At 41.6% G+C, this 24,906-nt stretch overlaps 1 protein-coding gene across 12 annotated transcripts in view; it reads right to left on the bottom strand.

The window, feature by feature from the left end:
- Window positions 1–24,906, bottom strand: part of hdac4 (histone deacetylase 4) — a 399,164-nt gene that overhangs the window by 55,379 nt on the left and 318,879 nt on the right. For 10 of the 12 annotated variants that reach the window (XM_080198750.1, XM_080198749.1, XM_080198751.1 and 7 more), the window contains 2 exons: window positions 20,660–20,793; window positions 2,016–2,136 (listed from right to left, as the gene is read on the bottom strand). In XM_080198750.1, the coding sequence (XP_080054876.1) occupies window positions 2,016–2,136; window positions 20,660–20,793 (255 nt within the window). The remainder of the gene's footprint in view (window positions 1–2,015; window positions 2,137–20,659; window positions 20,794–24,906) is intronic. The other 2 variants (XM_080198748.1, XM_080198747.1) reach the window with 1 other exon arrangement.

A 24,906-nucleotide genomic window follows, 5' to 3' on the forward strand; every position in this document is an offset into this window, starting at 1 on the left:
GCCTTCAGTTGCCAAGGCCTTAATAGCTCTGGGATTCCCTCTCTAAGCTTCACTTACCTTTCCTTCCTCCTTTCAGACACTTCCTCAAGCTTTATAAATCGAGTATCGAGTATAAAAGTTGGAGTGTAATGGTAAAGTTATATAAGGCATTGGTGAGGCCGAATTTAGAGTATTGTGTACAGTTTTGGTCACCTAGTTACAGGAAGGATGTAAATAAGTTGAAAGAGTGCAGAGAAGGTTCAAAAGGATGTTGCTGGGACTTGAGAAGCTGAGTTAGAGAGAGAGATTGAATAAGTTAGGACTTTATTCTCTGGAGCGTAGAAGAATGAGGGGAGATTTGATAGAGGTGTGTAAGATTTTGATGGGTATAGATAGAGTGAATGCAAGCAGGCTTTTTCCACTGAAGCTAGGGGAGAAAAAAAACCAGAGAGCATAGATTAAGGGTGAAAGGAGAAAAGTTTAAAAGGAATATTGGCCGGGGTGGGGGTGGTTTTCTTCATGCAGAGAATGGTGGGAGTGTGGAAATGAGCTGCCGGATAAAGTGGTAAATGCTGGGTCACTTTTAACATTTAAGAAAAACTTGGACGGGTTCATGGATGAGAGGGGTGTGGAGGGATATGGTTCAAGTGCAGGTCAGTGCGACTAGGCAAAAAAAGGGTTCAGCACAGACAAGGGCCAAAAGGCCTGTCTTTGAGCTGTAATTTTCTATGGTTCTATGCCTTAGTGTCATCTTAAGTGGGTTGGTGTCAAACGAAGCAACTTCAGATATTTTGGGTGGGATTCTCCGATCTCCACATCCACCCCATTGCCAACGAGAATGGAGAATTTGGCACTCAGCCAAAACTCCATTCACTGCAGCAGGAACGGAGGAGAATCCCAGGTCGGGAGTTTCCAGCAAATGGCTGGAATTCTCCAGCTGTTTGCGTCGGTCAGATTCTCTGGTTCCACTAATGGCACCACTTCCCATTGCTGGTTACCTAGTGGCATGAGGTGGCTTCATCGGGAATTCCCACTGACAGTGGTGGGACCAGATGATCCTGCCACCAGCAAATGGTGAGCTGTGTCCCAGCACTAGGGAAAACATAGAATGGAGGTTGGAGAATCTTGTCCAATATTTTCAGCGTATGAAAGTTGGGAAAATAGTTGTAGCTTTATTGCTTACAACATCACAGGTGAACTTAGTTGTGTGGGCACTTTCTGAAGGCCAGGCTCACTCACCAGTGAAAACTGTTAGACCTGTCAAGCTTTATACATTTTTAGTTTCTAACTGGCTGAGAGATTGGCTTACAGGCTTGCTTCTGCAGCTAATATTTCTGTTTTGCAAGTTGCATCCGCTGTCAAATTGTAGCTGCGGCAAAATAAAGGACATGAAGTATTTTTATATTTGTGAAGAGGGGAAAGTAAAATTGAAGTTGAAATAATAAAAACAGAATGCAGTAAGAAAATGGTATTGAAAGGAAATGAATAAGAAATTGGGGGAATGGTACTTTGCAACATATTAAAATGTTCAATTTAAATGGTTAACCAAATTAAAAACTAACAAGTAATACAAAGCTTTATTAGTGTAAGCTTAGTGATTGTTTCAGAGACAATGTACAAGCTGACATTTCCCAGCCCAGTAAGAATGCCAGTTTCTCGACTTGCTAGCAGGTTAAAGGGTTAAGGGTTCAGTTCCCCACAGGGAGACCATATTCTTTCCATGAACCCAGCTGGATTACATTTAAAATAAATAAGGACAACGTGACATGCATAAAAAAGAACATCCATTAAGTGCAGGTAGCTCCTCTAAAACCCTTTAAAACTAACAGGCAAATTACACAACTTAAGACTTTTGAATCGAATACTGTTGTTACCTGTTAAGCAGCGAAAGGAAGATTAAAAGAAAAGGTTTTTGGAATTCTTCACCTTGTATTTTGTTTACTGTTATTATATCACTGCCAAACCAATGTCTGAAAAACAATTGTTATTCCTGGAATGCTGCATCAAAAGGTAAAGAGGAGTGAACTGCGCTGTACCTAGCAGTTTCTTACTGTCAAGCTTCTGTCGGTTCAGTGGGTTTGTGCCATAAAGTAATGCATGCTGCTCCGAATGGACAACCTGTAGTTCTTCCAGTGATGCTTTCCTTCCTCTGATACACTACAGAAATAAAAACAGATTAAAGATATAAGTACAATAAATACAAAGGCAGACTGAAGCTGGAGGTGGCTCAGTCCAACACAAAACAACATTTTCTCTTACACTTGTGATTTTTAAAAGGTTACGTTGAGGTAGGACTGTATCATTAAGATTTATAATATTTGGGACTGTCACTGGAATTGCATTTTCATTTTATGCCACTCCCCCACCCCCGTCTGTTCAAAGTCTGCATGCTCTCCCACGAATGCGTGAGTTCTCTCTGGCTGCTATGGTTTCCTCCCACAGTCCGAAAGACGGGCTAGTTAGGTGCATTGACCTGAACAGGTGCCAGAATGTGGCGACTAGGGGAATTTCACAGTAACTTCATTGCAGCGTTAATGTAAGCCTACTTGTGACTAATAAATAAATTTTAAAATTTTAGGCTTTCCCACACTGAGTTCCGTGAGACATTGGCTGCTACTGGTATCCGGTTTTCCAAAGTTCCAGGAAAGTGGTATAGATACTGATTTGTAAAGAATGGTGCTGTAACCTATCCGTTTGCTTCTAAAATGGAAGGGAGTTGGGATTAAAGATGCTGGGCGGAATCCTGTTCTCCTGTGCACAGAGCACTGGCTGAGGCAAGAAAACCAGCATTCAGTTCTCCAGCTGCACGGCCAAGCTTTCTGTCCCAATTCTCCGCTACTCTGTGCGCAGGAAATTTGGGGATATGATTTCTGCCATCACGCTGGCGAGGCCCAGGACACTCCAATCTGCTTTAAAACAATACCATCCCCCAGCCCAATGGATACACAGAACCCCATACCCCCATTGGTGGAGAAGCCCTTTTAAGTAAGTGTAAATTTATTAAAAAATTAAACATGACAGCCTGGTTATGTCACTGGCGAGGGACAGGAGAAAAATCACAGAACAAGATCTTGTTTCTGAGATACTCGTTTAACCAGTTTCGTGAGATTTTCCACCAGTGTTGCCATTTTTGCCAAGGGCATATTCCAGCAGAAACTCTCCCTGAATAAATCAGCATTTCTACTTCATTACACAGTGGATGCATTTCATATTGTCATGGGGCAAATGGGTAGATGAAGCCATTTTTAAAACTAAGTTACAGACTTCCCTCCAAACCCATGAATATTACAGAGAAAGAGTGAGACAGAGGTTTAAATTTTTGACTTGTGCTCTCTGCAGCCATCCAAGAAGACGAGAGTAAGAGACAGATGCAGCCATGTCTACTCCAGATGCAGCGAAAACGCTAGTTTTATTGTTGACTATGCAGAACGGGGTGAGCGCCAACACTTAGATCAACTGTGATCTTATTGAATGGTGGGGCAAGTTCAAGAGATTGACTGGCCCAATCCGGCTCATAATTTATACATTTGTATGAAGATTGAGCTTGTGAAGATTAGGAGAACATTGGAAGTTTTGCTTAGCTTGGAGCTAGAGGGAAGGAATGAACAGTGTAACCCTACAGCATAAGACACTTCTGGGATTAGTCATTGAGCACATGGTGGCGCAGTGCTTAGCACTGCTGCTTCACAGCACCAAGGACTTGGGTTCAATACCACCTCGGGTCTCTGTGTATGGAGTTTGCACATTTTCCCGTGTCTGCGTGGTTTCCTCTGGGTGCTCCGGTTTCCTCCCACAGTCCAAAGATGTGCAGGTTAGGTGCACTGGCCATGCTAAATTGACCCGAGTATCAGGAGAATAGCAGGGTAAATATGTGGGTTACAGTAACAGGGCCTGGGTGGGATTGTGTCATTGAAGACTCGATGGGTTGAATGGCCTCCTTCTGCACTGTAGAGAATCTATGATTCTACGACATTACCCAGCTTGGAAATTACAAAGAAATCAATCCACTGGGAGCAGAAAATAATTTTAGCATTGTTCCTGGAGGATGAAGTGTCCATTTAAGGGACAGTGTAACGTATAACCATAGTGGGAGATTCTTAAGAACACTCATACCACATAAATGCTTCCATTAATTTAATGGAAGTGTTAACCAATTTGTCTTAAGTGGACTAACAGTACTAAAAGTAGATTGTGGAATTTACAGTAAATGTGCAAAGCATTTATGTAAGACAGTAATGTCAATTTATAGTGGTTATAAAAGAAAAGAAAGTTTTTTTGCATACATTTACTATTGAAAGTGACAGGGGCCCCGGAGGTAAAGGCGTTCACAATCACATTGTGACTTAGCCAGAGAATTCCTATTATCATAACTTATTTCTCCTAGCAATCATTATTAGAGGATGACACACTTGGCTTTATTGCCGAATGCTGTTAAGATAAATCTGGACTACATGTACGTGCCTTTAATTATATTTTTTAGGTATAAAATACGCATTGCCATTCTGTTAACAATTCCACCCCCCCACACACAAGGGATAGATACTATAAGACCATAAAACATACCAGCAGAATTAGGCCACTCGGCCCATTGAGTCTGCTCCACCATTCAGTCGCGGCTGATATTTTTCTCATCCCTATTCTACTGCCCTTTCCCCATAACTCCTGATCCCCTTATTAATCAAGAACCTATCTATCTGTCTTAAAGACATTCAATGACCTGGTCACCACAGCTTTCTGCGGCAAACAGTTCCACAGATTCACCACTCCCTGGCTGAAGAAATTCCTCAACTCTGTTTTAAAGCATCGTCTCTTTAGCCTGAGGTTGTGCCCTCTGTTTCTAGTTTTTTCTACTAGTGGAAACAACCTCTCCACATCCACTCTATTCAGGCCTCGCAGCATCCCGTAAGATTCAGAAAGATCCCCCCCATTCTCCTAAAGGTTCCAAAATATTAAAAATTCGTCAGAAATGTGTAATTGAAAGCAATGATACTTGAGGTAAAGGTAATAAACATGTTGCATGGAAAGGAACATATTAAATGCGCCATTTCTGAACAGGTTCAAAGTTGGTGTTAACAAGCTGATGGTGATTTTTTTATTTCTCTGGGAGGTAGAGGGCCCATGATGCTTAAAAAATATAAAGTCAGAGTTTCTCCTTTGAAATGCATTCTTAAGCTTTTTAAATAGTTAAGAGTCTTGCAGGTATTCAAAACTGGAAATGTATATGGTACTTTTAAAAAGATTCTTCTGCACAGATCAAAAACTGTCTCTCATCAGATTTGGTGAGATCACGATGTTATCATTCACAATCCTGCTGCCCCCTGCTGTCACGATATTCCCTGCTGGCTAGGAAACATATCTTACTGTTACCAGAGGTGCAAACAGCAGGGGGCACGTGTGTTTCTGCTCAAATATGCTGAGTGGAATCAATTTAGGACACAATGTTTAAGTGAATGCAAGACTCAGTACGTAAGAATCTTTAGTAACAAATGTTACACCATGTGGCAATGAGCTTAACTCTTGAAACATAACTTTTCTTCTAACTACATAAAATTGCACAAAGTACATTAATCAAGCTCCACTGTACCGTTCAGATAGACAAGATAGAGTCATAAACGCATACTGCGAAGAAATTCACTGCTTGTAGTTATGTTTGCTTAAATTGGTTTAAAATTACATTTACTCATGTGGATTAACTAGATAAAGTTGACTGCAAAGTCTTCTGATCAGCAGAACAGAGAAAAGCTGTTATGTATTCTGTTCAGAGTAATTGAGATTCCACTTTAATATGCAACCCCTGTATAATATACCCAATATGCCCAAGCCATCCAGTTATCTTAGCAGAGGGGATTCAAATATGTATCCTTTTACACAGGAATGACTGACACAAGTTTAATCCCAATAAATTAAAATCAACAAGTATTACGTTTGGATGAGGAATTCCAACAAACTGGCTGATTTATATGTACACAAATTCAAAAAGTTTCATGCCACAGCTCATATATTCATTTATTCACAAATCAATCATAAATTCATAAGATATAGCAGCAGAATTAGGCCATTTGGCCCATCAAATCTATTCCACCATTCAATCATGGCTGATATGCTCCTCATCCCCATTTTCCTGCCTTTTCCCTTCAACCCATTACCAATTAAAAATCTAACTCCTCCTTAAATTTACTCACTGTCCCAGCATCCACCATACTTTGGGGGAGCGAATTCCACAAATTCACAACCCTTTGGGAGAAGTATTTCTCTTCAACTGTTTTAAATTTGCTACCCCTTATCCTAAGACTATGACCTCTCATCCCAACATGCCCCACAAGAGGAAACGTCCGACTTTATCCGTACCTTTAGCAAACAAAAAGCAGAAAGGAGCCAATAACTTTATTTTGGAACACAATACTGAGATTTCTAAAACATATAGCTGTGCCTTTGAAATGTCTTTGTAATTGGCCTTGTGTGGAGGATCATGAGAAAACGAATAAAAAAAGAAACACTTAGATCAAAGATTTGTTACAACAGGAATGACTGTAACAGAGGTGATTTGTGAATGTGGAATTCAGTGTGTACTTGAATCAAATAGCCAGTAGCCAAAGTTAAGCCTGGTCAATGATGGTATGCATCTACCTGTGTGGCAAATTGCAATATTATTCCAAAATAGCATATTTATGCCTGAAACATCATCAATCCTTGCTAATTTGAACATACTGGTACCTTAAACTAAACTTTACGGAAGGAAATCCTTTTTTTTAATATACACAGACCAATTCGGTCTGCACACTGTAATTACTATAATAAAATTTTATACTCTCCATTTCCTGCATTACGCTTAATTTCTAGCTACATTTTTCCAATATTCTTCTAAAACAGGAAAGCGCAGTGAAACTCCACCCACAAAACTGCTTTTATTTATTCTGCAGTCCACAGACAACACAGCATTGCTGCTTCATACTGCCAGGGACTTAGGTTCAATTCTGACCTTGAGCTATGTGCAGCATGCACATTCTCCCTGTGTCTCCCACAGTCCAAAGGTGTGTGGTTTAGGTGGATTGGCCATGCTAAATTGCCCCTTGGTGTGCAAAGATGTATAGTTTAGGTGGTAAATGCATAGAGTTACAGGGATAAGGCAGAGGAGGCCCTGGGTGGGATGCTCTTTCAGAGAGTTGGTGCAGACTTGATGGCCTCTTTCTGTACTGCAGGAATTCTTTGGTTCTATGACTTTGAAAAGAAAGCTTCACCAATCACAATATGAAAACCAGACATCTGATTCTGGGAATATGACCTGTAATCTTAAGGGCAATTCAGCTTGTAAACTTTCAGGGATACAGCTTCATCTTAGCACAAGAACAATTCATTGTGCATTAAGGGATGTATAAATCTTATCCCTAGTGTTTGACTTCCTCGGAGCAATAATGCCACAGGAGAGCTGCCTGCAAGGAAACATTAACCATCCCGCTTGTACTGAAACTGCTGCCTCAGTTTTTGGAAGGCACGGATTATTTGACAGAATGGGAGTTAGTTGTAAAACAGGAAGCTAATATGTCTACTATTGATGAATTATAGAATGTGGGGCAAGTCTATTCAGAAACTTCCACTGAAATCATGACCCCAGGGCAAACCCGTTATCAGACTAGTTATACCTTCAGTGAAAAAGGAAGAACACTCCTTTTATATCACAGGTTTACCATGTAGTTGTACATATCGGTGCTGAGCAGATGTACATGGTCTACTTTTTCTGAAAGCTGTTTCTATTAAAAAATATTCATATTAAATATTTTAGACCTTTTCTCTTCTGACTTTGTTTCACATATGTTTACTGATATTGAATCTCCTGCCAGAGCTCAAAGAACATCCCAATTTTCACAGGCAACTCTTTCAGCATGTTGCTCGTACGTATTAATATATTCCTCTCCCTATTCAAGTGTTAGTCATTGCACTACCCTCACCAACTGTTAATATCAACTGCCCCTACTCAAACTGACAGTCCCCTGCTGTTTCAAGCTCCAACTGAGACTCCTTCCAGCCTGCTCTACTGTTTCATGCCATACTAAAAGAATATGACTTGCTGTAAATCTCTCTTTCTTTAGCAAATAATTGGGGTGAGCTGTTGGGCTGGGTGCTTTGTTGCATCATTGTGTGCGAGTTGTCTGAACTTTTTATGGTGTTAGCCAGTTGGTGGATGGTCCTTTCCATTACCTCAATTCCTGCAGAAAGTTATTTCCATTGCATTTCTGCATTGTCACCACAATAGCCCTTGGTCCCAGTTGGGCTGTTTTCACAGTCACTCTGTTCATCTGCAACTAATTGTTTGTTCCCTCTGTCGGCACAATTGTTTTGATAGAGTTTTAAAAAAACTTTCATTTTCCCAAGTACCCACCATTCCCCACTTGCTCAGCTTTAACTCCTGCCCCTGGAAGATGGAACCTCTACAGTCCTCTCCCACACTCAACAGAACACAGAATCCTACAGTGCAGATGGTGGCCATTCAGCCCATCGAGTCTGCACCGATTGCAATCCCACCCAGGCCCTAACCCATAACCTTATGCATTTACCCTAACTAGTCCCCCTGACACTAAGGGCCAATTTACCATGGCCAATCCACCTAACCCGCAGATTTTTGGACTGTGGGAAGAAATCGGAGCATGTGGAAGAAACCCATGCAGACATGGGGAGAAAATGCAAACTCCACACTCAGTGACCCAAGCTGGGAATTGAACCCGGGTCCCTGGTGCTGTGAGGCATCAGTGCTAACCATTGTACCACTGTGCTGGCCCACTCGACTGGCCTCTCCCAAACATTTTCCACAACTAACTTTCATCCCATTTAGACATTAAAATTCTTAAATATTTATTCATTTAATTGCCTGCAGTAAAAAAATTAACATTTTTAAGTAATCAACAATTTGAAAATTACACCATTTAAAAATGTTCCAATTTATCCAGAGTTTGCACTTCTGAATTATAGTAGCATACAGAATTTCATTATTACATTAGTATCAGTCTATTTCACTTTTTAAGCTTTTGAGCTTAAAGATGTGCTGATTAGGTGCATTGATCCAAACAGGGGACAGACTGTGACGACTAGGGGAATTTCAAAGTAACTTCATTGCAGTGTTAATGTAAACCCACTTGGGACTAACAAAATAAATAAACTTTCCTTTAGCTCCTTAGACAGTGGATTTTCAAATAGTTTTGGAAGCCAAGAGGATGAATTTCAGATTTAGATCGACTGCTCTGTTTACGAGAGAGCCTGTACGAGTGTCTGTATTCAGTGAGAAAATAATTACAGCATTGTGCCGCAGGGCTCAGTACTGGGACCTCTTCTCTTTGTAGTATAAATGACTTGGAAGAGGGAGTAAGCAGTGTGATCAGCAAATTTGCTGATGACACCAAGATGGCTGGATTGGCAGGCAGTGAGGAGCAGTGTCTGGCAATACGACGGGATATTGTTAGGCTGGTATATTGGGCAGATTTATGGCAAATGGAGTTTAATCCGGATAAATGTGAGGTGATGCATTTTGGCCGGAATAACGTAGGGGGGAGTTATATGATAAAGGGTAAGCCCATAAGGAGTATAGAAACACAGCGAGACCTGGGGCTCCAAGTGCCCAAGTCTTTGAAGGTGGCAGTACAAGTGGAGAAGGTTGTGAAGAAAGCCTATGGTATGTTAGCCTTTATAGGAAGGGGTATAGAATATAAGAGCTGGAGTCTAATGTTGCAGTTGTATAGAACGTTGGTTAGGCCGCATTTAGAGTACTGCGTCCAGTTCTGGTCGCCTTACCACCGCAAGGACGTGGAGACTCTGGAAAGAGTGCAGAGGAGGTTTACCAGGATGTTGCCTGGTATGAAAGGGCTGGGTTATGAGGAAAGATTGAACAAATTGGGGCTGTTTTCCCTTGAAAGACGGCGACTGAGGGGGGATCTAATAGAGGTATATACGATTATGAAGGGTATAGATAAACAGAGGTAAGCTATTTCCTATGTTAGAGACACACAGTACAAGGGGCCATGGGCTTAAGGTGAGGGGGGAGAGGTATAACACAGATATTAGAGGGAGGTTTTTCACACAGAGGGTAGTGGGGGTATGGAATGCTCTGCCAAGTAAGGTGGTGGAGGCAAGCACGCTAGAGTTGGTTAAGAGTAACTTAGACAGGCACATGAGTGGGTTGGAGATGGGTGGATATGGGAGATTGTTTTGAATAAGGTTCATTAGCACTGGTAAGGTAAATGGATATGGCACAATAATAATGTTTTTTTCTCTTTTAATTCACAGGTTTTAAGTCGGTCTGCCTTGTCATCCAACGAGGGGCATACATGCGATGGGTCGTGCTTGGGCTGGTGCTTCATGTCATTAGTGTGTGCTTAAACTGGACCAGATGCTGGGCAACACGACAGCTCAGTGACTATCACTGTTTGCTGTGCAGACACATGGATTTGGGCCGGTGTCTGTGGGAGTTTGCGCATTCTCCCCATGCTTGCGTGGTTTTTCTCCGAATGGTCCGGTTTCCTCCCACACCTCAAAGATGTGCTATTAGGCTGACTGGCAGTAATAAATTGTCCCTAAATTAGTTTCCCTCAATGTGGATGGCCATAAAACAATAGATAAGGGTCATGGGTGGAGGGGGGGACTGGTAATGTTAACATGGTGGTGCGGGCTCATTGGACCGAAGGGCCTGTTTCCCGGGCTGTTTTTGTTCTTTGATCACACATCTGCTGTATTGTGCTCTATTAATTTATGAGGCTTATTAAGCTGAAAAATTAAAAAAAAGACAAAGAGGAAGACCTCAAGAGACAGAAAAAGAGGTAGCGGAAGGGGGAGGGAGTACAGTGGATAAGGAAAGGATGCCTTGGATCTCCAGCTTCCTCCCTGGAGCAGGACAGTTAACAGAAGTTGTAGGAAGGAGTGGATAGCAGTGTATAGTAGCTGACAGTGGAATAAGTGTAAGTGAGGATACAAGGATTGAAAAGATATTTCAAAGGCAGAGGATAAGGCTAGTGAAGAGAGTGAGGGGCTGGTGAAGGGTTAGATAACGGGGAGAACATTGCTGGGGTAAAGAATGGAAATGGCTCTGTTCAGAGCTACTTTTCAGACAACTCTCACCCCAAAAACAGCAGCCTGCAGCCATTGGCGATTCCGTTCTCTGCTGTACCATGCACTTCCTCCATCGGAGAGGAAAGGAACAGCGGCAGGAAGAAGACAGAGAAGCAAAAGAAAATTAGGGAGAGAAATAGTGGAGAGAAAGAAAAAAAATTAAGAGCGAGGGGGGAGCAGCAATATGATGACAACTGGGACAGGTGGGACATGTACTGCTTCTCTGATATACTGGGTACAATACCGCAGGAGATCAACCAGTCATTAGAAGAGAGTTAGTCAATTTGAAATTGCAAAATTTCAGGATCAGAAATTTTGTGTCATTTATTTAAGTCAGATATTAAATAAATATGCCCATACAGGCTAAATAATTTTCTTTTTAAGATTCACTGCATACAATTTCAATTTGTTTACAAGGGGATGGAGGGTTTGGGAAGACAAATGTAGGGTGAAATTTCAGGCAGCACAGTGGCAAGCACTGTTGCCTCACAGTGCCAGGGACCCGGGTTCAAATCTAACATCAAGTCACTGTCTGTGTGGAGTTTGCACATTGTCTCATTGTGTCTGTGTGGGTTTCCTCCGGGAGCTCTGGTTCCCTACCACACTCCAAAGACGTGAAAGTTAGGTGCATTGGCCATCCTAAATTGCCCGTTAGTATCGGGGGATTAACAGGATAAATACGTGGGGTTATAGGGATAGGGCCTGGACGGATTGTTGTTGGTGCAGGCGCGATGGGCCAAGTGATCTCCTTCTGCACTGTAGGGATTCTGTGATTCTAGATGTCATAACCTTTGCAATAATGTCTTGAGGTACAGTGAAGAATACATTACTGGTATTGCCAAAGTTTCCTCAGTCCCCCTTTTGGATCCATCAACAGATCACATCAACTCAAAGTGATATTTCCCCTGTACTAAATTAGATCAAGATGTATGTACAACTATTAGTAAATTATTTACCCTGGTCAGGAGTTACACCTGTTCAATATACACACCACTAATAGCCTCAATTTTTTAGTCATTCGTGGGACATGGGCATCTCTGGCTGGCCAGCATTTATTGCCCATTCCTAGTTGCCCTTGGAGGGCAGTTAAGAGTCAACCGCATTGCTTGTGGCTCTGGAGTCACATGTAGGCCAGGTCAGGTAAGGATGGCAAATTTCCTTCCCTAAACGACATTAGTGAACCAGATGGGTTTTTCCAACGAACAACAATGGTTTCATGGTCATCAGCAGATTCTGAATTCTTGATTTCTATTGAATTCAAATTCCACTTTCTGCTGTGACGGGTTTGGAACCTAGCTCCCCAGAGCGGATTACAGACAACTGATGCAGAATAAAACCAGGTAAGCAGGTTAGTAAGGTAATTTTGAAAACAATTAAATTCGTTGCAAAAATACAGGACAGCTTACACAGAGGGACATATAAAGGGATATATATATCCTACTGTGGGTGTAACTCGATCTGCACATCTCTAGGAATGTGTTAACCATATCGGTTTTCATATAATTCAATACATGACACATGGAAATAATATATTCCAAATCTTATCAAGCATTGTTAGGTTTCTATTTATACTTCATCCATATGAGATTACTGTTCAGTATGGCCATGTACTAGTATAATCTTTTTGTAGGTAAAAGTTCAAATGGACTGATGCCAATGTCATGCTGAGCTTCAGGTCTTTCAAATCACAATGTAAATATGTTTGTACTTAGGTATATATTTCCGTTTTAAACTAACCAAGTGATGGTCTCACTCAATGTATATCACTGGTCTTACTAAAGATGCCAGGATTTCATTTTGGAAAATTCCGTTTCAACTAAATTACTGTGGGCGAGGGGGATAAGATTAAGATTTCTATTTTGGATTTGGGAAGATGTAAATGATGTTGACATGCCTCTTAAATAGAAAAAAGATTACATGTAGTTTATCATGAAAAATTAATTTAAGAATGCCTTACAGATTCAAGAATAGGTTGGTACATTGTCAACTAAAAGAATCTTATATTTTAGGGAAAGAATAGTTTCATAGAATCCCTGCAGTGCAGAAGGAGGCCATTTGGCCTATCGAGCTTGCACCCACCAAAATCCCACCCAGGCCCTATCCCCGTAACCCCTTGGCATTTACTCTAGCCAGTCACCCTGACACTAAGGGGCAATTTAGCATGGCCAATCCACCTAACCTGTACATCTTTGGAGTGTGGTAGGAAACCAGAGGAAACCCACGCAGACACAGGAAGAACATGCAAACTCCACACAGACAGTGAACCAAGTCCAGAATCGAATCTGGGTCCCTGGTGCTGTGAGGCAGCAGTGCTAACTACTGCCTTTGGGCAAATACATTAGATAATAAATATATTTCCGAAGAACAATGAGTAGTTCCCAGGTTGATTTTACCACTTGCAGGAACAAAGTTACAGGATGGCAGTGGGAAAAGCTTCAAGAGCCTCCCTCACACAAATGGTGTCTAGAAACAAAGAGCATCCTTATCTAAAAGAAGAAAATACATGTTAAGACTCAAAAATTATTTAAATCTGCACAGATGAATACCCAACGTGGTTAATTCTAAACATTTAAAACTGTTTAGCAATGCTTTTCAAGATACTTAATCTTGACATATCTACTTCCCATCTCAGGTGACACATTTTACTGTGGTTATAGTCCATTTGGCAGTCATTACTTGCTACTCTGGTAATAGTGGGTGCTTTTTAAATGAACAGCAAGAGAAAAGAATAAGTGAATAATGGAGATAATCCCTCATTATTATTTTCAATGTCATGTTGCAATAAGCTAACTGAACTAACACAACAGTATTCTAGGTGAGGAAATTGAAGTGCTTTTTTCTGCTTGCTGAAAACGGGAAAATATAATAACCAGTGCAGTATGCTGGACAGTCCAAGCATGGGTAAATGATACAGAGAAAGAATTGCTCTGTGTATAAATCTAATGTGTAAAATGGAAATTGTTACATTTCACTGTTAGCTACCCAAAAATATAGCTGGATTTGAAGGTAGAAATGCATGTCTATTTCAGGAGCAGCTGATGAAGGGGCAGCACTCCAAAAGCTTGGGCTACCAAATAAACTTGTTGGAATTTAACCTGGCGTTGAGCCTTCTTAATATTTCAGGAGCAAGCAACTCTTTAAAATGTAACTATCACACCAGCTTCTTGCTCTAGATCACCATCTTGAATGAACAAGAAAAAATCTGAAGAATATAAAAATATATATTAAAATTCAGGGTCTGGAATGCAGGAAAGAGAAACCAGAACATAAACACAGAAACAGAACAGTGCAGCACAGTACAGGCCCCTCGGCCCTCGATGTTGTGCCGAGCTATGTCCGAAACCAAGATCAAGCTATCCCACTCCCTATCATTCTGGTGTACTCCATGTGCCTATCCAATAACCACTTCAAAGTTCCAAAAGTGTCTGACTCCACTATCACAGCAGGCAGTACATTCCACACCCCAACCACTCTGAGTAAACAGCCTACCTTGGACATCCCTCCTATATCTCCCACCACGAGCCTTATAGTTATGCCCCCTAGTAACAGCTACGTCCACCTGAGGAAATAGTCTCTGAACATCCATTCTATCTATCCCCCTCATTAGCTTATAAACTTATATTAATTCGCCTCTCATCCTCCTCCGCTCTTAAGAGAAAAGCCCAGCTCCCTCAATTTTTCCTCATAAGACCTACTCTCCAAAACAGGCAGCACCCCGGTAAATCTCCTCTGCACTCTCTCCAATGCTTCCACATCTTTCTTATAGTGAGGTGACCAGAACTGCACACAATATTCCAAACGTGGTCTCACCAAGGTCCTGTATAGTTGCAGCATAACCCCATGGCTCTTAAGCTCAAACCCCCTGTTAATAAACACTAACACACCATAAGCCTTCTTCATGGCTCTATCCACTTGAGTGGCAACCTTCAGAGATCTGTGGATATGAACCCCAAGATCTCTGTTCCCCCACATTCCTCAGAACCTTGCCATTGACCCTGTAATTCGCATTCAAGTTTGTCCAAAATGAATCACCTCACACTTATCAGGGTTAAACTCCATCTGCCACTTTTCGGCCCAGCTCTGCATCCTATCATTGGGTCTCTTTGCAGCCTATAAGAGCCCTCCACCTCATCCACTACTCCACCAATCTTGGTGTCATCAGCAAATTTACTAAACCACCTTCAGCCCCCTCTTCCAAGTCATTGATAAAAAACAAAAATACAGATTGAGAGCAATGAATTATCACTACCTTCATCTATCTATTGATCTTTCTCTACACCCTACCAAAACACAACATTCGGCACTGTCTCCTTTCCTTCTCTATGCTTTGTCTGTATGGCGTGCAAGAAACAATACATTTCACTGGATACAAATACGTGACAATAATAAATCAAATCTATGTTTCAAAAAACAACTAATTTAGACCATTACATCTAGCATACATTTTACCATCATGCTTGCAGTATTATCCTGCGTATATGCAAATTAATTTCTGCATCACTTTTAACACAATGGGATGAGTTGGCAATGTACTGCTAAATGGATGTGTGAAATATCAGATTCATGAAACAGTGAGCCTTTCACAACCTCAGATGTCTCAAAGTGCTTTACAGCCAATGGAGTATGTTGACGTACAGTCACTGTTGCGTTACAGGAAATGCAGCAGTAAATTTGCACAAAGTCAATGAAGGGAATTTCCTCCCTCAGAGGGGAGTGAATCTGTAGAGGCAGGGTCATTAAGCGTGTTGAAGGCTGAGATGGACAGATTTTTAAGTCAGTAAGGGATAAGGCAGGAAAATGGAGATGAGGATTATCACATCAAATCAGTCATGGTCTCACTGAACGGTACAGCAGACTTGATGGGCTGAATGGCCTACTTCTGCTCCTATGCCTATGGTCAGTTACCACTTTTCTACTAGTAGCCAATCACTGCCACCAAAAAAGTGGCTTTTAAGGCAGCTCTAGGTACCAAAATCTGATTCTAGCACAACCCCGTCCTACCTCCGACAGCTAATACAGTTCTACCTCCGACAGCTAATACAGTTCTACCTCCGACAGCTAATACAGTCCTACCTCCTAATGTAACTTGCCTACTATAAGCAATGGACGGCTTATGTGAACATATGTTGTTCATTTATAACCAGATTGAGTGCTATGAATGAATCACTTCGCCAGTTTTGTCTTTTATACCACCTAATAAAACTGAACAAAGGACATCTCACACAATGCTCACTTCCTACACTTCAGTGTGAGCAAGTGAAGGGAACTGAAAGATGAAATTTAATTCTCAAACACCTAGATTGAGTTTCTCCAGAGCCACTCAAGCTCCTGACCTCATTACAACCTCGATCCAAACATGGACACAAGAGGTGAGGCAAGAATGGCTGCCTTTAATATGAAGGCAGCATTTGATCGATTGCAGCTTCAACGAGACCTAATAATGCTGGAGACAACAGGGATCGGGGGAAATCACTCCACAGGTTGGAGTCATGCCTAGTGCAAAGGAAGATAGCTGTGGCTGTTGAAGGCCAAATCATCTCAGTCCCAAGACACTGCTGCAGGATTTCATTCAGAGTGTACTGCCAACAGACCTCAAGGAACTTGATACTATCCAGGACAAAGAGGCCCATTTGACCAGCATCCCATACACTATCTTAAATATTCACTTCATCCATCATGGACACATGGTTCCATCAGTCTGTACCTTCTTCAAGGTGCACTGCAACAGCTCATCACGGCTTCTTTGACAGCACCTTCCAAATCCACGATCTCTACCACCCAGAAGGATAAGGGCAGCAGATGCACAGAAAAACCATCACCTCCAAGTTCCCCTCCAAGTCACATGCTCTCCTGACTTGGAATAATATTGCTGTTCTTTCAGTCCCTGGGTCAAAACCTTAGAATTCCCTTAACAGCACAGCATAGACTGGTTGAAAAAAGCAGCTCACCACCACCTTCCTGAACATAACTTAGGGGTGGCCAATAAATGCTGGGCCTAGCCAACAATGCCTATCTACCTCCAGTGAATGAACAAAAAAATTGCAAGCTATTTCCAATGGATACCAAAAGTCAAAATAGCTTTTGGATACCACCTTAACATGTGAAATCCTTTAACGGCTAATAAGTTGCTGCTGTATTTCTTGGAACACTGCATTTCTGGGCTGTAACGCAAAACTGATGAGTGTATTTCAGTCTCTATTTCTCTGCTCAGCCAAAAATTACATTTTGCCCAAACTCTGAGCCTACGTGTACTTAACAATATTTAGGCTTGGTGCTCTTAAAGGGATGGAACTTTGGCATGGCAGAACAAATAGCATGTATTACAAGATGGAATGTTTCTTCTCATTAGTAAACTATATATCATTTAACAAACTGTGTTCCTTCCACTGAAGTTACATCATTATTCTCTGAAATTATCACTAGCATGTGACAGACATTATATTTGACATTATACATGCTCATTGATGCAAAACTCTTAAAATATTTAGGTCATAGAATCCATACAGTGCAGGTGGTGGCCATTTGGCCCATTGAGTCTGCAATGACAGCAATCCCACCCTATTTCTGTAACCCCATGTATGTAGATGCTAATTCCCCATGATATTAAGGGGAAAATTAACATGGCCAATCAACTTAACCTGGACATCTTTGGAGTGTGGGAGGAAACTGGAGCACTTGGAGGAAACCCACGTAGTCATGGGGAGAACATGCAAACTCCACACAGACAGTGCGTGGCAGGAATTGAACTCGGGTCCCTGGCGTTGTGAGGCAACAGTGCTAACCACTGCACCACTGTGCTTCTGACTGCAAGTTAAACTGGTGAGCACATCCTAACCTGAAAATTTCCTAACCAAACAGCAATGAAACTAATAAAAAAGCAAAATATTGTGGGGAAATGCTGGAAATCTGAAATAACAGGTGCTGGCCTGAAATATTAACTCTGTCCTTCTCTCCAAATGATGCTGCCAGGCTTACTAAATATTTACAGCTATAAAAGTAAGTGACCTTAGACTGTGCTCACTTAAGATTTCCTGGTCTTACAGAGGCAGGCCACCTTGAATGCATCACAACAGGCTAATAATACACGATGCATTATATGGTATAATGCTTCCATCATTATAAAATAGCATATCCTCCGATTTATCATAAGCAACACAAGAGATCTGTGGTAACGATCTCTTACATCTGCCACGTGTCTGTCATACGTATGGTATGACATTTATCTGCGTGTGGAAAAACAATCTATTTTAAGGTAAAAAGCATTCACTAGTCATTGATCGCGGCAGTTTATATATAGTCACAAGATTTGCTGTTCAAAGTTATGAAGTAAACAAGCCAACCGTATTCCAGATTTAAGAACACCTGTGAACCCTGTCACAGTCGGTTCATTTTTATATTTGTATTTACGGTTCAAAACACTGTCTGAAAGAATTGTGTCTTCAAAGAAAAGGAAAAAATATAAACAGCGGATAGAAAGGAAAAGGAGAACTAGATAAAAATGTTGCAAATTTAGTTTCTAGATTTCTAAATCTGTCTATTTGGCCATTTGTTAGTGACAGAATTTTGGGTTCCCCCGATAGAAACACAAAGGTTATGGCACAGGAGACCATTTGGCCATTGTCAGCTCCATCAAAATCAGCTCACCTCACTCCATTTCCCGACTTTCCCCCTGTAGCCCTTCAAATGCTTTTCTCTTTAGATAATGACCAATCCTTCTTTGAATGCCACATTTAAAGCTGCCTCCACCATACTGAGACAGTACACTCCAGTCCCAAATACTCACTGTGCAAAACAGTTTCCTCATAATGCCTTTTGTTCTTTTGACGGTTGCCTTAAATCGGCAGCATCTGGCTCTCAACCCTTCTGCCAATGAGAGCACTACTCCCTATCTACTCTGTCTAGACCCCTCATGATTTTGAGCACCTTAATCAAATCTCCTCTCACCTTTATTTCTCTAAAGAGTACAGTCCCAGCTCAGCCAATCTATTCCTCATCCTGGAGCAATTCTCAGAATCTTTTCTGCACCTTCTCTAATGTCTTCACATCTTTTCTAACATGTCGTGCCCAGAACTGGACACAACATAAAACACTGGTTTAGCCTCAGCTGAAGTAAAGGTTCACCATAACTTCCTTGTTTTCATATTCTATGCTTCTGTTTATAATGATTCTCTGTGTTATTTAACTGCATCCTTAACCTGCCCTCCTACTTTCAATCATTTATACACATATCACCCAGTTCTTTCTGCCTCTGCACCCTCTTTAGAATTGTCCCTTTTTTTATTGACTCTCCTTTTCCCCTAAAAAATGTTTGCAATTTTCTGCATTAACCTTCACATGCCATGTGTCTGCCAATTCCACCAGCCTGTATTGAGGTCTATCACTGTTCTCCTCACAGTCTACAATGCTTCCAGGTTTCGTGTCAGAGCTAGGAACTGCCAAAGAGTTGGACATTATTAATTGAATGATTTAAATATAGTTATTTCGATCCTCAACATTATTGGCAGCTCTGTAATGTAATGCACAAAAAAAAAATTCCCTACAGAATCAAAGCAAGTTGTGGTAGTAAGCTAAAGTACATCAGTTTCCACGTTACCGTAAATCAGAAAATGCCATATCCAGAAGTGATGGTCACTCCATGTCTAGTTCCATGATGGTCCCCAACAAAACTGATACAAATTGATAGTGCTGACATAAACAGTCATTACTTGAGTTCCATAAACTAGTAGCTCAAAGAAGGCCAATGAACTTTTCAGTACAAGATACTCAGTGAACAGAAATGGCATGAGAGACATCATCATTCCCAGTCACTGTAGTTTTTTTGAAAAAGAAGTCATTGTATTATGACTTTTTAAAATACATTTGCAGCACATGAGTGTCGCCGGCTGGCCAGCATTTATTGCCCAACCCTAGTTGCCCGAGGGCAGTTGAGAGTCAACCACATTGCTGTGGCTTTGGAGTCACAAGTGGACCAGACCAGGTAAGGACGGCAGATTTCCTTCCCTAAAGGACATTAGTGAACCAGATGGGTTTTCTTGACAATCGACAATAGTTTCCTGGTCATCAGTAGATTCTTAATTCCAGGCATATTTTTACTGAATTCAAATTCTACTGTGGCAGGATTCAAACCTGGATCTCCAGAACATTAGCTGAGTTTCTGGATTAATAGACTAGCGGTAATACCACTAGGCCATTGTTTCCCCGAATGAAACTTAGGTATATTTACTCAAGTCACCAGTAATGGATTTCCCACAACATCTTCAAACCATGAATACAGAAACATATTTTCACTAATTTAAATCAGGTTAGCATACAGTTGTACCATGACAGAGCCACCAACTATCACTTAACTATGCAGCCAAGTTAAAATAAGTCTTTTCTGTACAAATTACATACAGCTTTAAAACAGTTCACAGGTAATTTGACCTTGGGAAATAGAGTAACCCAAGCAATTGCATTATTCTCAAATTTTGCGTCTGCCCAAGGCTGTGTTTTAAAATTTTTAATAATTGCCCTGTGCTATTTAATAAAGAGAGCGAAAGTTTGTTCCTGGATCGACTTATTTCAAGGAATTCGTGTCTCTGGAAATTACCTCACATTTGCTGCGTAGGCCAGTCTCTTGGAGTCGAGACCAGATACTCTGGATTCTGCCGGCATGTTCTGGATGGCTGTTTGTATTTCCACAGGTACAATGGTGTTTTAGCATCAGTGTATCATATATAAGACCTGTTACAGGATGAACAGAAAACATTCAAGGATCTATACACCAGAAGCATGTGGGAAAAAAAATGAGTATGTGAAAAGTTTAAATACGTTTTCTTGTGGGGTTCAGAACTACAACAGGAGATTTGTTGAATTGATTTTCTGTTCATTAATTTTAGCTATAAGGAAATACGATTAATTGAGGAAGAACTAGAACTACCAACCCCTTAGCTATCAGTCAACTACTGAAAATGGCCACCATGTCCGGTATACCGGAAGGGAACCTGGAATTCTCAGGAAGAGAAATAACATTGCGGCAAGTGGTGAACCTCCGGAAAATAAAACTCCCAAGCTGGCAATGGAATCCGTTAGTCTTAATTCACCAGCGACAAAACACACAGTTCTCTCAGAAGTTAACATTCTGGAATACAGTTCATCAGCAACTTGAGGCATGAAATGAGGCAATATTTAGAAGGAAGGTGATTTTAGATCTGTGATTCCCAAAGCTCTCCAACCAGTGGATTTTTTCCTCATTTCATTTAGAAGTCTGTTTTAGATCAACACATAAAATTGCCATCATTAGTTAGACAATGAAACTGTCATACCAGTGAATCCACAACTTGCAGGAATGAAGAAAGTGAATTTGGTTTTTTTTTTAAACCAATGAATGGTTTGGGTTTCGGAGTGCACTGCCTGGAAGTGGGGTGGAGGCAGGTTCAGTCAAGACATTCAAGAGGGCTTTTGATGATTCTTTGAATAGAAACAATGTGCAGGAGCAAAGGGGAATGGCATTAAATCATGATGCTCATTTGAAGAGCCCGTGCATACACAATGGGACAAATGGCCTCCTTCTGCACCATTACAATTTTGTGATTCTGTGGCTAGAACACTAGATGATACTGTGAAAAAGTTTGAAACACACAAAAAAATCCAAAAACAATACAGTATTGGCAAACAAGACTCTCAAGGTAGGTGGTGTATTTTCAGGGTCACAGGTCAGAATCTTGAGCCAACACACTCTGTCCACGAGATCTCTGGTGGGGATGCTCAAGATCTGGTGAAACCCGAAATCGCCAATCTCACTGGCAAGATCACAATATCCAATTTTCGCTGCCTTTTGCTGGCGATGTAATTTGATTCACCTCCTGGGTGAGAACATGATTTGCATTCATTTGAATAAATTTCAATCTAATTTTAAATGCCCCCTTGCCAGATTTTTGTACCTCGTCAAAGTGACGTCAGGTCAGCAAGCTTTGTAACAGGTTCCCCCATTCCGGGAGCGCTAAGGTCACTGTGTTTTAAAATTTCTAATAATTGCCCTGTGCTATTTAATAAAGAGAGCGAAAGTTTGTTTCTGCCCCAAGGAAAGGAACATGGCCAGGTAGTGTTCTGGCAATTCCCCTGGAACAGGTTGGCACTGCAAGATTCCTCCTGGAGGAATGGGGCACAGATACCTCTGTGGTAGATTTGCCCAGGGGTGGTGGGAGGCAAGGAAGGTGCCCTCTTCCTCTTTCGGAATATCATCATTAGTTCTATTCCTTTGGTCTACAAATGGAAAAGCTTCTCCCTTTGCCAAACTTAAAAAAATACCATTATGTCAGAGAACTTGTACACTGAGTGCCTTTACTTTGTAATTTCATAGAGGTAAGAAAGCCCTCATTTATTTTAAACCCAAGGATCTTCATCTCCCTCATTATGAAGGAGCTATTCAATTGGCAAATTTAGCAACTTGTACTTTTAATGTCATGCACTAATGTATTGCACTATTAAGTAGCAGATTTGGACTTTAAGGATGCCTACTTCAACAAGCTACATTGTACAAGATTTTGCCATGTATCACACCTTCAAGGACCTGAGCAGTCACAAATCTTTTCCCAACCTGCTGCCATTTTTATAGGTCTGTACATATCCAAACAGCTGGTTTATTAGAGTCCTGTTCACAACACAATAGGCAGCAGTTCTCTTTCATGTTAATCCATTAAGATAATTTGATTTTTTCAGAACATAAGAAACGTACCAGCCTGTGTGGGATTTGATCTTAGTTAGGACTTCTCAGAACCCCATGTCCCTCTGACAGCAGATTCCTGCTTATTCACAAGCCATCAACGTTGGCAATCACGCCATTAGCTGCCTAAATCCCCATGTTCTTCTGGAATTTCATTAAAATGGACACCTCTCTATTGCCCATTTCCAGTGCAGGGCTTCCAGAGTCGGACTGGTTTGGACCACTAAAGATACAACCACGAATGATGGGGTTAAGGAAATGGGATGATTCTAGAGTTGGAGGGATGTAGAGGTGTGTTGGGGAAGGTTAGAGACACATGATGTGGTGGGGAGAGGGAGGGCAAGACTTTGAAGGGAGTCAGTCAAGATGAAGAAATTTTTTTAATCTGAGGCATCTGAGGATAGAGGTTACTGGTGAGCAGGACTTGGTATAGGATAGGATACAGAGAGATTAAGTTTATCGAGGGTGAAGAATAAGATGCTGGCCAAGATACTTGCGTGAAGAGATGATAAAGGCTAGGATGGAATAACAATTAAGAGGTGGTTCAGGTGGGGAGAGGGGATGTCGCTGGCGTGGCCGAATTTCCCTTGGACTGACCTTGCGAGTTTCTGTAGGTCTGGAGTCAAATGTAGACCAGACCGAGAAAAGACGACAAGATTTCCTTGAGGCTGTATAAGGCTCTAATCAGACCCCACTTGGAATATTATGAGCAATTTTGGGTCCTGTATCAAGGAAGGATGTGCTAACCTTGGAAAGGGTCCAGAGGAGGATCAGAAGACTGATCCCTGGAATGAAGAGCTTGTTGTATGAGGACAGCTGAGGGCTGTGGGTCTGCACTTACTGGACTTTAGAAGGATGAGGGGGGATCTTATTGAAACTTACAGGATACTGCGAGGCCTAGATAGCATTACTACTGACCATAGATTTACATCCTAATTTATTAATGAAATTCAAAATTTTGAACCCATGTCCCCAGAGCATTAGCCTAGGTCTCTGGATGATTAGTCCAGTAATAATCCCACTACACCATCACCCCTGCAATGGAGGTACAAGTAGACAGTTAAAGGAAAAATACCGTGGATGCTGGAATATGAAACAAATGCTGGAAAAGCTCAGCAGGTCTGACAGCATCTGTGGAGAGAGACTAGGGCCTGGATTTGTTCTGAGTCCAGATGGCCCTTTGTTAGACAGTCTTAATGATAGAGGGCAGGTGGAGTCAGCTTGGGATGGAATAAGACACAGATTTTGATCGGTCTGCTTCAATCTGAGATGATCAAGGCGAGGGACAGAAGTCAGTGGAGTTTGTGACAGGGGCTGTAAACAATGCAATGGGTCTTCAAAACGTTTAACTGCAGAAAATGGCAGCTCATGCAGGACTGGAAGATAGACAAGGAATGTGGCAACACAGAAGCAGTGAAGAGGTACAGCTGGGTTTAATCAGCGGATTGCAGATCTGGGAGCTGCCACTAATGGGGCAGCTTGTAGACCAAAATCATGAAGCTGCATAAAAATTCAGTAATATATTTGCCACATATATGTTGCTACTAAATGATAAGCACATTCAGCACAAATAAACATACGCAGTAACTTGTAGGCAGAAATCAAACACTTTGCAAAAGGTAGAGTGATAAAGACCTTGGCGGCATGGTGGCACAGAGATTCGTATTGCTGCCTCACAGCGCCAGGGATCTGGGTTCAATTCCGGCATCGGGTCACTATCTGGATGGAGGCTGCACGTTCTCTCCATGTCTACGTGGGTTTCCTCCGGGTGCTCCAGTTTCCTCCCACACTCCAAAGATATGCAGGTTAGATGCGCTGGCTATGCTAAATTGGCCCTCAATGTCCCGGGACACATAGGTTTAACAGGGTAAATATGGGGGTTATGGGGATAGAGCCTAGGTGGGATTGTGGTCAGTGCAGACTTGGGCCAAATGGCCTCCTTCTGCACTGCTGGGATTCTACGAACATAAGAACATAAGAAATAGGAGCAGGAGTAGGCCATCTAGCCCTTCGAGCCTGCCCCGCCATTCAATAAGATCATGGCTGATCTGTTGTGGCTCAGTTCCACTTTCCCGCCCTCTCCCCATAACCCTTAATCCCCTCTCTTATCAAAAACCCATCAACCCGCTTCT

The sequence above is a fragment of the Carcharhinus amblyrhynchos genome, chromosome 11 (genome assembly GCF_965287045.1).
Source record: "Carcharhinus amblyrhynchos chromosome 11, sCarAmb.v2.hapA, whole genome shotgun sequence".
Classification (NCBI taxonomy): domain Eukaryota; kingdom Metazoa; phylum Chordata; class Chondrichthyes; order Carcharhiniformes; family Carcharhinidae; genus Carcharhinus; species Carcharhinus amblyrhynchos.